We start from the raw sequence: 15,229 nt of genomic DNA, 5'->3' as shown, positions 1-15,229 counted from the left end.
TTTTTTTTCCCCCCTTAACTATCTACTTAGGTTTATGACATTTAATTCGACCAAGATATTTTAGGTCATTACTAATATGTGACAATTCATTCTATTAAGCTTTCTGTTGGTAAAAGAGAGAAGCAGGCCTAATGCCTAATGCTAAACAGGCCTGTGGAAAAATGAGTTTGGAAAGGAGACCACGGGAGGGGCCCACACTCACCTCTGTTTACTGCAGACACACTCCTCGGGCTTCCTCCTCTTCAAGTGCCCTCTCACTTCTCTTAAATTCTTAATTTTATCCTGCAAAGCTTCAATCTGGGAAACAGGCAATTCAACAATTACATTTGCAGGATTTTCTGTGCTAACTACCTTCCTTCTCATCTTATTTCTGTGTTCCACAATCATAACCATTCATCTGAGATGATAATTTGGGGGCAAACTGGGCATAGAATCTATTTCCCTCTATAGTCCAATGGATGTCTTATCGTAAACATGAACAGAAGTCTCTTTTAGAACAGAATTCTTTTCTCATAGAAACTTCAGAAGGTCATTGAGTCGGTTCCCATTCTTTCCTCACACTCTGTTTTTTGGTCAGGACTCTCTCTATCTCACTGGAGAATGAGAAACACCGTGCTATTCTATCTTCCACGTAATTATAAACAGATGAAGGGCAGACACAGTATGTCCCCCCAGTAGGGCTTCCAATCTCGCGGCCACGGCTCACCTCTTTGTCAATGTATGCCTTGTGGTCCTTCCACGCTCTGGCTGACTGATAGAGTTCTCGCTCACAATGGATGGTATCGTTTGGAAGAATAAAGCACCTGCCAAAACAAACAAGCAGCATTAGAAATAGGTTTATATTCTAAGATTAAGAAAAGCATTAGAAATAGCAAAGGGAACTTAATTGTCCTCGAAACCCTTAATTTGGGAACAAGCTATAGTTTGCAGCTGAGCCATGGAGCAGGATAAGTGGGTGTGGGTAGAGCAGTGGTTCTCAACCTTGGCTGCACGTTAGAATCACCTGGGAATCTATTTAAAATCCTGATTTCTGGGCCTCATCCTCCGGAAATTCTGTTTCTTTGTTATGGGGTGGGGCCACAACATTAGTAACAAAGAAACAGAATTTCCCGAGGATGAGGCCCAGAAATCAGGATTTTAAAAAGATTCCCAGGTGATTCCAATGTGCAGCCATTCCTTCCCTCCTCCCCCCACCCCCTCCCCAGTCTCAGCTACTCCCAAGGCCTTGCCCTTCAGGATCCGGACAGGTGAGGTGTTTCTGTGTCTCACGTCCATTCCCAGCCCACGCCATCTCTCTGGGAGCTTCTGCAGGACCCATAGTTCTCCCTTGATCTGTGCCTCATTTCTGAGGCCATGACTGCATCTACTCTGACTACAGTGACCACCAGCATGAGGAGCCCCTAACCAGTCTGGGTGACGGTTTCCCACCGTTTTCTAGATGCCCATAAAGGTAGCTGCTGAACGCAGCGCTCCACGCCTGCTAAGTCAAGATGTGACAGAATCACTCTGGCTCAATTCCCAGCTGACCAGCCTCAATGTGAAACGGAACCCAAAGCACACCCCCACGTCTACTATTGTTTGGGCTGCTTGTTGCTTCCTTAACCCCCACTGTTATGTGGAAGGTCCCTGGACATCATCTTGCTGAATGACATTACTCTTCTTACAGGGACCAAATGGTGGTAGTAGGCGGGGATGACTTTGAACTCAACCCTTTGAACACATGAAGCCTTCCTACTTGTGGGTCACTCGGACGGTGGTGGGCAGGCCCACAGCATTGCCACTGGTGGCCAGCATGGCGTCCCCGTTGCCACCGTTGGCGTTTTGGCGACCTCCTGGCCCCTTGTGGCCTTCGTCATGACGCTTGGCAATGCTTCTTGGCTGCAGCACTTGCAGTTCCTCTTCTTCCAGGTTTATGTCATATACTTCGCCTTCAAATTCCACGGACAAGGACCGTGTCTGCCGAGTGTGGACAAACCTGGGCTTGTACTCTGGAAATAAGGGAAGATACATTAACACGGTGTCCAGATGTACCGTAAGAGAGAAGAAAATGACCACGTGGCTCGATGAGCATTTTGAAAAGGGGCATCCAGTGCACAGAGGGGTGTGATGGCCACCATGCTTCTCTGGCCTCGGGCCCTTCCTCACCACTGAGGGGGTAGGTCTGAGTGATTGCCAAGACCCTTCCCACTAAGGGCAGGCTGTGAACTTCTACAGTGAGTTTTCAACATAAACTGCGAAGGCAGTGTGAATAAAACTATAGCCCCCATGATGGTATTAATAATGACAACTCATTTTTTGAGCTTTTGCTATGTATTATTCACCTCTAATCTTAAAAGACAGGTATTATGATAAATCTTTACATTAAAAAATATCAGATTATCCAAACAGGCTGATGAATTTGGTGTCCTTATTTTATGGACGAGAGAACTGGAGCTTTGAATGTTATGCACATTTTGCAAGGTGATACAGCCAGTCGGTTCAGATTCTAAGTAATGCAGATTCTAAAAACCAAAAGAGTCTTCCTACTCCATTGAGATGCTTTTGCAAAAAGGCAAATGCTCTAGACTCCTGCTATTGACACAAATAACGGAGGATTACTCTAAGAAAAATTAAGTTTGGCACATGCTTTCATCAGCCAACTGACTCTTAATACCTGTCAGATGGCGGGTCATGCCAGGGGAGGCCAGCCTGTCCTCTGGTCATGGTAGACCACTGTCGAGGCTCAGTGTGCTGGGGAAGAGCTTTCATGTGCAAACGTTGGTCCCTGCTTACCAGATGCGCTTTGTCTGTGAGGGGCTTGCTCACATAGCCTCCCCTTCCTAGAACAGGAAAGAGGGGAGCCTATTGGCTGCGGAATCAGGACCATCTCTCTGTAGAATCCTGCTCTGAGGGCAGTTTCCAGATGAAGAAACACCCCCTGCTTTCAAATACCCAAGATTCCACGCAGCTTGAAAAGAGTGCCCCAGACTTCCTTAGTTTGTGCTCAGTATTGAAAAAACCAATGCTTGGGAGCCACATCCAACTTCCTGGGAGAGAAAAAGCTGCCTCTACTTCTCAGCTGAACGTGATAATCAGTTTCATTTAAGGGAGCGTCTCAGGGGTCCTTATCCCTGTGGGTTTTACATTTGATATCTTCATAGAAATTATTAAGCCTATCATTTTCTCTCAGGGAGGAAAGAAAATATCCCATATTAATGGTTCTTAGACTTCTGGGTTATGAACTCCTTTGAGAATTTGTTGGAAGTTATGAGCATCCTGAAAAATTTGCATGTACAGATAGAATATACTTAAAATTTTGGATATTAGGGGGCTCCTGGTCCCCTAAAGTCCACCTGTGGAACCGAGGATATAAAATCCAGCTTTAAGGGCTTCCACGGTTCTACTAAATGATTTGATTTCCTAATTTCAGACACAGAATTGAATTTCTACATATCTTGGTTATTTCCAAACCAATATAGAAAGGAATGACCACAGAAACGAGTCACTGTTCATATTACACCACTAGATGGCACTAGACTCCCATTCTTTTATGGAAGGTAGGCGACCGAGTTTTCATTTCTATATACTAGCAAAGACCATCTCATAGTTACCTGATAAGACTTTTCATAAATAAAATACTAGGCAATGATTTTCACACTTCAACTAGGTTGACTCTGCCAGTCAAAAAGTAGAATTAAAAAAAGAAATATTGCCCTAACCGGTTTGGCTCAGTGGACAGAGCGTCGGCCTGTGGACTGAAAGGTCCCAGGTTTGATTCCGGTCAGGGGGTGTGCAGGAGGCAGCTGATCGATGTTTCTAACTCTCTATCCCTCTCCCTTCCTCTCTGTAAAAAATCAATAAAATATATTTAAAAAAAAATATTGTCCTAAAACAGATATGCCTTTAAAAATAGTATTTATGCTTCATGCTTCTCCTGTTAAAGGCTCAAGCACTGAAACTTTGGATTTTTCTTTACTTTCTAAATATATTTTATTGAGTTTTTACAGAGAGGAAGGGAGAGGGATAGAGAGTTAGAAACATCGATGAGAGAGAAACATCGATCAGCTGCCTCCTGCACACCTCCCACTGGGGATGTGCCCGCAACCCAGGTACATGCCCTTGACCAGAATCGAACCTGGGACCTTTCAGTCCGCAGCCGACGCTCTATCCACTGAGCCAAACTGGTTTCGGCTTCTTTTTTTTTTTTTTTTTTAAAAAGCAACTTAAGGCAGAAAACATCAGGACATTAGCATTAAGGTAAAAATAAAACTTACCTGAACTACATACACACCCTCGGCCCCTTGATCGTGTGCTGGCCTGTGTGTTGTGTCTGCTGCTGTTACTGAATACATGTGCATTCTATGCTTAAGTGAGTGTTTACACAGCAAAAACTCAAATTATCTTAGCTTTCGCGTTTTAAGCAGAACGATTATTGGCTCTGGGCCCTAGAACTATGCATTGTCAATACGGAAAATGTAGCCAGAGCGGCCTTTGCTCTCTGGAGTGTCAGCGCAGCGGCTGTCCGGCCCGGGGCTTACTTGGCGCGCCCTGGCTCCTCAGGAACTGCCGCTGGCCCTTCCTCTGGCTCCGGCCGGCGCGGTAGGCGGCCTCCCCGCAATGGCACTCCTTGTCCTTGTCGTGGAAGCCGCGAGGGTAGAGGTTGCGCGTGCTCTGCCGGGCGGCGAGCAGGTCCCCGGCGCCTTTGCACTTGTGAATCCGGAGCTTGCCCGACGTGTCCTCGATGCACTGCCACTTCTGCAAAAGCCACAGGTGTTTTTCAGGACGCACGCGCTTCGGGGTGCAGCCGCGCGGGCCGCCCCCGTGGCGAGCCGCTAGGTGGCTCCCAGGCCTCGCTCGCTGCAGCAAAGGCAGATGACAACCAAATCACTGGCAATCAGCGCTACCTCGGTGACACCGGAGCCAAACCTGGACACATAAACCCTTACCAGCCAGACTAAACAGAGCCTGGAAGGAAACGCGGGGAAAGCCCTCCATCCAGCAGGCACAGGGCACAGCTGCCAGGGCTGCTTTCCCCAGGCCCCTCTCTCCTTCTCTGGAAAAACAAACGTGGCTGCTTTGTCCTCTGCCCCTGAATTCCCAACGGGAGCCGGAGAAGAGTGGCACACGAGGAAGACAGAGATGAGCTGAACCGGAGTCCACCCCGGGGGCGAGCCAACTTTCACGCAGCGCAGAGAGCGTGGGGCTCCCTGGGGCCCGCCTTTCTTATTTATCCGGCCCCAGATGCCGCACACCTGGCAGAGCAGAGCGAACTGCTCTTAAAGAGACATCGGCCACCTACCCAAGAGACGCCGGGGGAGCAGGCGCTGGGTTTTCTAGGTTGAGCTTTTGGGCAAGACTGGTGCATAGGAAATATAGTCAATAACATTGTAACGACTACCAGTATGTCCGGCGCCGGGTGGGTACTGGGAATATTGGGGTATATGACTGTATAACCACTATGCTGTACACCTGAAACTAATACAAGATAATATTGAATGCAAACTGTAATTAAAGAAAACTTAAGAAAAATCTACCCGGCAGCTTTCAAAAGAAAGAAAGAACTGCTGCAGATGCTGCCGGTTTAATTTTGGAGAAATGTGACACAGGGGTGGGTCTCAGTGTCCCCCAACCCCCGGTTTCTTGAGAATCAATCTGGCGGAAATAATAGTGCTTCCCCTGAGAGTCATTTCATAGGACCTTCCATATCTGAAAGACCTAATTACCTTCCTCTTAATTTTTATTTCCCCCCTCCTCCCTCCCTAAAATGTTAATTGGGGAAGCAGAAAGAATACTGGCTTTCATTTTAAGCTGACCACGGTTGTTGTTACAAAACGCTATCTGGTAGTGTTATCAAACTTCTGTCTTCTTCCTCTTCCATATACGAGTATCACCTGTGTGTAATTGTACCCGGACTTTTCTTTAAATGGACACATTTCTAAACTGCCGCCAAAGCCATGAGAATTGTAAAATGATGTGTTTGTTGTGCCAGGTAGTTATTTTCACACATATATGAAAACAAATGCAAAATCATTAAAGAAAAGATGTCTTTCATGCACCCCATAAAATATCTCATGTGGCCCCTTGTACCTGTACCGTACTTGGGGTAACTTTTCGACTTCAGCGTGGCCTAAGGCAGGTAAAGTTTGGGAAGGGCCCCACCTGGCTTGGCCGGCAGACACATGACACTCACCCGTGTATAAAATGGTATGAGCCATTCACAAGCCGGAACGGTTTGTTTTCTCTTCCTGGAGTCATCTGCCTTCAGTGAGGGGTGAACTATCTCAGCTGCCTTTGCGTTTCTACGATATTGTTCCCAAATCCCAGCTACAGAGGACTGGCTCTGTGATTTTTGCCTGAGCCCCCATACACTCCATGGTGCTACTGAATTTGATTGCTTCAAGCCACATCGTTCAGGCCACATCAGGTCACCACCTTCCTCTGTGGCTTGGACAGAAAGCCTGGGACGTTCAATATCTCCATTCTGAGAGGCAGGAGCTCAAAAGACAAGGCAACTCACCACCTGTTCTACAAAGCCATGAAAAGGCTACGTCAGCAAGAAGAGTCTACAGATGAACTAAAGAGAGATGATCTAACTGAAAACAAACAGACAAAAACCCCCAAATGTGAAGTCAGTTTGACTAGGCACACTGAGTTATGTCGGGTGAGTGGATCTCACACTTGGCTCTACAGTGGGATGCTCAAAACTTCCCTGGTGATTTTAATGAGTCCTTGGCCTTTAGATTCACAGCATCTGGTTCCCAGGAGGAGGGCAGAAGGGATCTCTTTTGGTGTAAGTAGCTCAGATGCATGAGTATTTGAGAGGGGTGTACGTATTCTTGGGTGTGGGTGTTAGAAATATGTCTAGAAATGTAGAGAGAGTGACGCCAGTTGAACAGGTGAACGCTGCCAGCTCATCTCTGCTGGCAAAACTAAGAGTGACCCGTTCTCACTCTCTCTCCAGTTAGTTGATGAGTGACAGAACTGAGTCTTCCCCCGCTCTTGGCTGAAAACTGCGTGTGCCCTTCCACAGTTCTGCCGTCTCAGGTGGAGACCGGTGTTGTCCAGGCCTGGCTTTGCAGCGCTCCCAGATACGCCCAGTTAGCTTGAGGAGGTGCCATGAAACATTCTCGGAAACTCAGATACAACTCCATTAAGAAGTAGTTAGGCCCTGGCTGGTGTGGCTCAGTTGGTTGGATGTCATCCCCTGCATCGAGGGATTGCTGGTTTGATTCCTGGTCAGGGCACATGCCTGGTTTCAGCCTCCATCCTTGGAAGGGGGTTTAGGGGAGGCAGCTGATCTGTTTCGCTCATCTCTGTTTCCCTCTCACATTGATGCTTCTCTCTATTTCTCTCTCTCCCCTCCTCTCCCTTTCTCTCTCTCTAAAAGTCAATGAAAAATATCTTTAAAAAATAATTACATGCCACGTAGAATTCTTGCTGGTGAAAAATGTCATAAAGATAGACGCTAACTTTTTATAGCTCCATAAAGTTTGGGAATCAATGGTGCTTGAATGCCTGTCTATATCTGTCTTAAATCCAAATGGTTTAAAACGTATCCATCCACCTGGGTAATCTCTACCTCAGTTTAAAACCTGAGAGTTGACTGCTTAATGTCTATAGAAGCAAAAGAAGTGGTCAGGGGACTCACAAGCCAAGCCAAGCAGGAGCTTACCAAGTGCTCTCCTTTCTATCAGACAGAAAAATGTGGCTAACTTGATTTTTTAAAATATATTTTTATTGATTTCAGAGAGGACGTGAGAGGGAGAGACAAATAGAAACATCATTGATGAGAGAGAATCATTGATTGGCTTCCTCTTGTATGCCCCAACACTTGGGGATTGAACCCACAACCCAGGCATGTGTCCCAACCGGGAATCAAACCATGACCTCCTGGTTCATAGGTGGACGCTCAATAAGCCACGCTGTCAGGGCATGGCTGACTTAATTCTTGAAAAATGATGGCCTTATGTTTTTTGTGGTTCCAATTTATATCAACTTTAGTACAAATACTAATTTTAAAACACACAAGTATGGTGAAGACCTTCCTTTTAAATAATCACGATACATTAAAAAAAAACCTCTGCCTTTTTTTTTTTTTTTTTTGTCCTGGAAGAGCTGAGAGTACAAGTAGATGCCTGTAGAACACAAAAGCGTAGGCAGAATCTTTAGTGACTTAGCCTTTTTGGAATACAACCTGCATTTTCCGTTAGCCAAATTCCTGCTAACTTCCTATGGGATAGAGATGAAAGAAACAGCTGTTCCCTCCCTGAAGAGCTGAATTTAAACACACCTGAGGTCTGGCACTGTCCTTGGCATTGATAAGGTATATGCAAAATCAAACATACATACATACATGCATGTATACGTATAAACATGCATACCCACATATACCCACATACATCACATACACACAAATACCCACCCACATTCTTGTATAAAACAAGGGCCTTGGGCAAATATGCCAATTACTTTTCATACCATGTACCCTTTGAAAAAATCTTAGGCCTCATTAGATAATTAGCTAAAGCAAGCATGTCAAACTCGTGGCTCGAGGGCCCCATGCCTCATTTATTTGGCTCATGTTAGCCTTTTGAGTTTGACATGCTTGAGCTAAAGGCTTTGAAAATCTTCTTAGTGGCAAGCTTATTAGGAATTGTAATGAAATGTAATTGCCACACATTTGCCACAGTCATTTCAGTGTTCGATATCATGACAATTTTTATGGCTGAGCAATAAAACCTTGAAATAGCTGCAGCTAAAGCGGTCATCTTACTTAGTGCGTTTATCGAGGGAGGCGAAGAAAGATTTTTTTAAAAGAATTGCTCTGAAACTCACGCCGCATGCCATTCAAATGGTGAAAATAATGAGCCGATTTTGCATTGCAGAAGTTTCAGAAATCAGATGGAGGCAGGAACTCAAGTGAGGCTAATGGGACTGCGAGATAGCCTCAGAAAAGGCCTTTGTTAAACGGTGCCCTTGTAGAAATTTAGATGTCACAGGGTCTCACTGTTATCTACGCCCTTGAAGTTTATCAGTAAATCAGTTCATTTCCAAATCCGCTCGTCTCCAGCCTCCCTGACCACTCACTCCGTCTGCAAATTCTTTTCCTGCTCCGTGGGACGACATTGCCCGAACTCTCCTCCTGCCTCTCCAGCTTGGCCACTTAGCACGCATTCATATGTCTGCAACCCTTCTGTGGGTAAGGGGCTAGATTAAACAATTTAAACAATGTCTTACATTATTACTACTTTATTTTAGCCTTTCCAACTACACTCAACTTGGGAAGGAATCACTGCGGTTAGTAATTATGTCTTAGCATTTTTGATTGGTTACATATACCTGTAGGTAAATAACACCTGAGGAAGAAGAGAAGGCTGGCTATACGGATTCCTGTGTGCAGCTGCTTGGTGGAATCAAACCTAATGAGAAATATGTCAAATGCCTTTCAAATAATTCCCTTTAATACCACCAGCAGCACCACCATTATCTGTAGCTGTGAACTCTTCACTTGATGCCAGGTACTGGTCCAGGGCATGTTATGCAAGTTTATTCACTTAATCTTCACAACAACCCACTATGCTGTCATAATTCACTTACTGGAGTAGGAATAGCATCCATTGTAGTAGTGACCATGATCTATATTCTGCCTAGGACTTGGGGATGGCATTTTACAACCATATGGATGTGGCTTAGTGGAAAAAATCTGGACTTTCAAGCTAGAAAAGACTGGGTTAGAATACCAGTTTTATCACATTGCTCTGTGGCCTTGAGCAAGTCAGCTAGACAGTCTAAGCTTTTGCAGGGCCACGAGCATTAGCCATGACCTAGAAGCAGAACTCAGCACAGGGTGGGTACTCAACACAGGAGCTGCTATTATTCTCATCGCCGTCACACACGCACACAGTTACACTGTTTATTACTCAAAGAATGTGACCCAATGTAAACTTGATAAGAGGTAGCCATTTTTAATGGAGATAAGTATTAGGTTAGGGATCTGAACACCTCAATTTTAATTTTCTTTAGCTGCTACTTTATGGCCTTGAGCAAATTGCAGAATTTCTTTGTTCTTCCAGATTCCACATCTTGCTCCCCCTGGCCTCAAGGATATGTCATGAGAATAAATTGTTGAGTGTTTTTGGAGATACGAGGAAAAGATGGCCTATATCAGTGATGGCGAACCTTTTGAGCTCGGCGTGTCAGCATTTTGAAAAACCCTAACTTAACTCTGGTGCAGTGTCACATATAGACATTTTTTGATATTTGCAACCATAGTAAAACAAAGATTTATATTTTTGATATTTATTTTATATATTTAAATGCCACTTAACAAAGGAAAATCAACCAAAAAAATGAGGTCGCGTGTCAGAGGTGTCATAGGTTTGCCATCATTGGCCTATATGAATACAGAGAAGTACCATTATAATTAATTGGCCCTTAAAGATGGTTATCCAGGCCCTGGCTGGATAGCTCAGTTGGTTAGAGCATCGTCCCAATATGATAAGGTTGTGGGTTCAATCCCCAGTTAGGGCATATACAGAATCAACCAATGAATGCATGAATTAATAAATGGGACAAAATTTTTCCCTTTCTCCCTTCCTATATCTCTAAAAAATCAATGAAAAATGGTTACCCAATCCCTGGGTAAGCTAGTGTCTCTTGGGTGTAAACTGTGTATAACATAGTAATTATTATTTAGTGGGGAGACTAGGGCTTTAGACCACATGGATCTCAGTTTGAACTGATACTTGTCACCTTTCCAGCTGTGTGACTTTGATCAAGTTACTTCCCTGAGTTTCAGTCTCGTCATACTTTGAGTGGACATAATATCTATGTTACAGAATACTTTCAGGTGTAAATTTAAAATATTAGGTGATGGTTGAACTCTGATTATTTTTCTTTCCTGAGTGAACACTGGTAATCATTTTGAATTGCATGTATTCCTCAGCTTGCTTAAGACTGATCTATATTCTTATTTATACCACCTCATGCCCATTTTCATGAGTAAGAAATAAAAATTTGGCTATAAGTTTTTCTGAGGTACACTGCAATGAAAGCTGAATATTGCTCACACGCGCGCACACACACACATTATTTCTCCATTGTTATAAGTCCTATTCTGTGAATTTGGCCATAATGCAGGTAAAATCATGTTTCTGAAATGTCACAACCATACAGCAATTTTCTGGCAACCTGATTATCTCTCAGGCCAGTACAGACAGCATGGAAAGCAGCCACCTGCAGGTGGACATGCATTTTAGAACTTTTATCTCAACACTGGGGAACATAAGAAGACAATATAATCCTTGTGTTCAAACTGATGCTTAGCACAGGCCACTATCAAATTTTTCCCCACAACATGCAATAGAGTTACTCGTGACAAGGCGATTTTTCTCCTGTTTCTCTGAGGTGAGGGGACAGGGATAGGGGGAGGAAAAGCGGAAAGGAAGGAGAAGCAGGAGATAGAGAGCGTTTCCTCCTCTATGTTTTAATCTGGATAAACATTTGTAAAAGTCAGTGTTGGACTGTTGGAAGAATTATGGTCCTTGCAATTCAGGGAAAAGTAAAATCGGTGAATTGATCTTGGCCCGTAATTGATAGGCAGCATTGGCCGAGTGCTTGCTGTGTTGCCAGGTACTTAGTATATTTAACAGGCCTAACCTTTGTAGCAGTGCTCTGAGACAGGTGGTATTATTACGCCCATTTTACAGATAAAGAAACTGAGGCAAAGTTAGATTAAGTAGCTTGCTTGTGTCACATACCAAGAAAGTGGTGAAGCTAAGATGCAATTCTAAGGCACCTTGACCAGGACACCAACCACAAAGGAGAAAGGTTAGGGACAGAGTGTGAGGCGTCAGGTGGGTCTCAGTCAAGGGGCTGGCATTTGGAAGGTAGAGGTGACCACTTACACGCAGATGAGAAAGTTACAGTTAAGTGATAGGAAGGGGGAAAACCTGACAAACTGGGCTATGCTAGGGGGAGTCCTGGGAGATAAGATACTGCAGCAGAAATCAAATAGGGTGGGGCTGCAGGATAGAGTTTAGTGTCTGTCCTTACATTTGTCTCTGACTAATATGGTTTGATGTTTAACCCTGCAGTTTGTATTCTGAAAAATGCACAGAAGCCAAAACGTAGATTCTAAGCAGATGCACAGCTGCTCAGTGCAGGGTGAGGAGGGGAGGAGGCAGGGGTTAGAGGCTGAGCTGTCCACATGGGACTTGTCTGAACTCTGGGTGCAGACAAGAGTGCAGCCAGAGAATAGCACTGGGACTCAGTCCTTCTGACCGGACGCTCTGGGATCAGGAGAACCCAGGAAATGTCTGGAAGCCTCGCTGTGATTGTAACCGGCACTCAGGGAGTTCCTGGCAACAGGCCGCCAATTTCTGGCAAACGAACAAGCTAGCCAGATCTTGCTGGTAAATGTCTCTTTATCTTTGCTCTGCAGCTGATCACAGAAGGTCTGAGGGATGAGTTTTAGATGAGACCAGAAATCCTGGAACTAAACCAGTTTACACTCAACAAGCTACCTTCTTATTTCCTTTGCTTGATGCTGGGATCCTCTTAGAATCTTACCGATCTTTGGTTCTGTATGGATACAAAGGTATAAAAGCGAACTACACTGCAAAGATGCTGGCACTCGACAACCCCACAAGGGGACATGGCATTTGCTGTATAAAAACAAAGCAATTTTTCCTCTTTAGTGACGGAACATGTGTAAGATGTCCTCCAGAATTGGATGCGTAGGGAACTGCTTTTTATGTAACTCCTATTTAAAAAAAAAGGAAAACTATGCTGACCCCACATGAATGATTCTCAACCTTAGCTGCTCATAGGAATCATGCAGGAGCTTGAAAAACAAAAACAAAACCAGAAACAACCACCCCGGATGCCTGGTCCCACCCCCAGAGGTTCTGATTTAATTTGTCCGGAGCAGGACTTGAATAGCAGCATTTCCAACGTGTGGTCATGGTTGAGACCACTGTCTCGGGTACTGGGCATGGGTCCTATACCCATGCCTGCAGCCAGGCAAATGCCATTTAGAATTTCCAAGGAAACATCTACTCTCTTATGTTTTTGCATGTTGTGGGGAAGAAATGATCAAACATGCAATGAACAGGTACAGGTTCTGACTTTGGGTTTGTAGCTTAAGTCCTCTGGCTCTAAATTTCCTTCTTAAGAAAATGATATCATCCAACTAGAAGATTTCTACTCCCCTGCCACCTCTGGCATTCTCTTATTCAGGGCCTGTGGTTCTTAACCTGATTGAAAAATACTGTTGCTTTGTCCTCCCCTCTGAACGTTGTAATCTGATTGGTCTGGGGTGAGGCTGTGCATCAATATTTTCAAAAGCTCCCCAGGTGATTTTGATGTGCAGCCAGAATTGAGTATCACAGGTCCATGTTCTCTGCTGAACCAAAGTCTTTTCAGACAGATGATATTTGCACGAGAGAGAGAGAGAGAGAGAGAGAGAGAGAGAGAGAGAGAGAGAGACTCGATGCGTGTAGTATCTTTGTACATAGATGTGCTAGGGGTGTAATTCCAGCTGAGAGGGTGCTGGGAATTCACACTCAGCCTCATATTAATTCAGGAACACAGAAGTAACACACACACACACACACACACACACACACACACACACACACACACGACCACGCTATCCTATCTAATCCCTGCTGATTGTTCTGTTCCCATAGTGGAGAAGAGATGCCAGAAGGGATGCCAAATGTCTGGGATTCCAGCCCATTTCCATTCCCTGCTGGCTTTCTAGGAATGAAGACAACAGGTAAGACAGCCTGGCATGACACCACCACCGACATTCGCACACTGCCTTACAGTTCACCCAGCCTATGCATATATGATATCACTTTATCCTCGTAAGATTGAGATTGATTTTCTTCATTTTAGAGATAGAAATCCTGAGACTCAGGAGAAATTAAGCGTCTGGTCCAAGAACGCACCACTAAAAAGTAGTGGATGCCAATATTCTAACCCAAACCTGTGACTTCAATTCATCTCTTAAAAATGTATTTGACTTCATGCATCCACATTGGTCCTCCCACAGAACCCTTAGGAGACCTTGAGGGGTGGGGAAGGGAATGGGCTGATCGTGCTGGTTTTTCCTCTGTACCCCATGGAGGGTCAATGTCAAGAGGACAGATTCCAAGCTAGTTAGTTCTAGCCAACTGTCGCCTTGATCCTGAACAACATAATCTCATTATTTTGAACCTTATTCTTCCTTTTTTAAAAGTCAGTGATATTGTAACTAAAAAGATAATCTTCAAAGTAGCCAGATAGAGCAAAAAGGGCAAAATACCATGATTCCGTAGAACACAACTAAGCTATGTCAGGTTTGCCCGACAGGTTCAATAGTCGCCTTGAGGAGGCTCAACTTTTTTGAAGTTCTCAGACTCTTAAAGAAATCACCTTCAGGGGCAAAGTCGAATTCCTTAGCCCATGACTTCGGGCTCTTTAAAAGAGATCACTGCTGAAGTCCTCATATATTCATGTGATAGAATCAAAATTCAGCTGCTTAACACAGAAATACAGCAGCAGAGGAAAATTCCAGGGAGCCAGATAGTGAAGCATTTCATAGGGGCAAAACAAGTCGAGAAAAATATGAAAGAGCGAAGTGAAGTTGAGCACATGTGTGAAGAATCTGGGCCAAAGTAACATAATAAATTTTATGCTCCACTTGCCCTTTAGAACATATATTCAAATTTCAGCACAAACTCTATAGAGAGGTTTACAAAATTATGTACTGAAAGGTAGGCAGTGCAAAATGGTAATCACGCCAGTCGCGTACAGGCCTAAAATAGTCACAAGATCACCCATTTGCAAGAGAGATATTTCACACCAAACACTTCCAGCTACGGAACAGAAGTAAATTAGGCCATGGAGGCTGGCGCATGGAAATCATGCTGGAGCTACGAAACAATTCTGAGGTTTTAGTCACAATAATGCTTAGAGCTTCCATAAGAAGGATTAGAAGAGTTCAAATTAAAATATAATGAATAGGCCTAAGCTTCTCCACTAAACACTTGAAAATTAAGACTTACTAGAATACCGGGAAGGCCTGGTGTTACCCCTTCCTTCAACAGCGCTCCACCTCGCCCTGCTCTGTTTCAAAGGGATCCCTGTGTACAAAAGGCATGAGGAAATGCAGAGAAGTGGGAGGATCAAGTTGTTTATTGTCTCTTCAAGAAGTTGGATGCCATCTAAAAAGAGTGCAACAAACCAGGCCATTTTAATAATA

The 15,229-nt window shown here is 44.3% G+C and overlaps 1 protein-coding gene across 1 annotated transcript in view; it reads right to left on the bottom strand.

Moving 5' to 3' along the window:
• Positions 1 to 15,229, bottom strand: part of SULF1 (sulfatase 1) — a 159,044-nt gene that overhangs the window by 21,495 nt on the left and 122,320 nt on the right. The window contains exons 14-17 of the mRNA XM_081111003.1: positions 4,518 to 4,734; positions 1,736 to 1,988; positions 707 to 803; positions 203 to 297 (exon numbers count right to left, since the gene is read on the bottom strand). Of these exons, the coding sequence (XP_080967129.1) occupies positions 203 to 297; positions 707 to 803; positions 1,736 to 1,988; positions 4,518 to 4,734 (662 nt within the window). The remainder of the gene's footprint in view (positions 1 to 202; positions 298 to 706; positions 804 to 1,735; positions 1,989 to 4,517; positions 4,735 to 15,229) is intronic.

Source organism: Myotis nattereri (genome assembly GCF_964212035.1).
Source record: "Myotis nattereri genome assembly, chromosome: 17".
NCBI classification, from domain to species: domain Eukaryota; kingdom Metazoa; phylum Chordata; class Mammalia; order Chiroptera; family Vespertilionidae; genus Myotis; species Myotis nattereri.
Note: the sequence above shows the minus strand (reverse complement) of the source record. Positions and strands in the feature narration are given on the sequence as shown.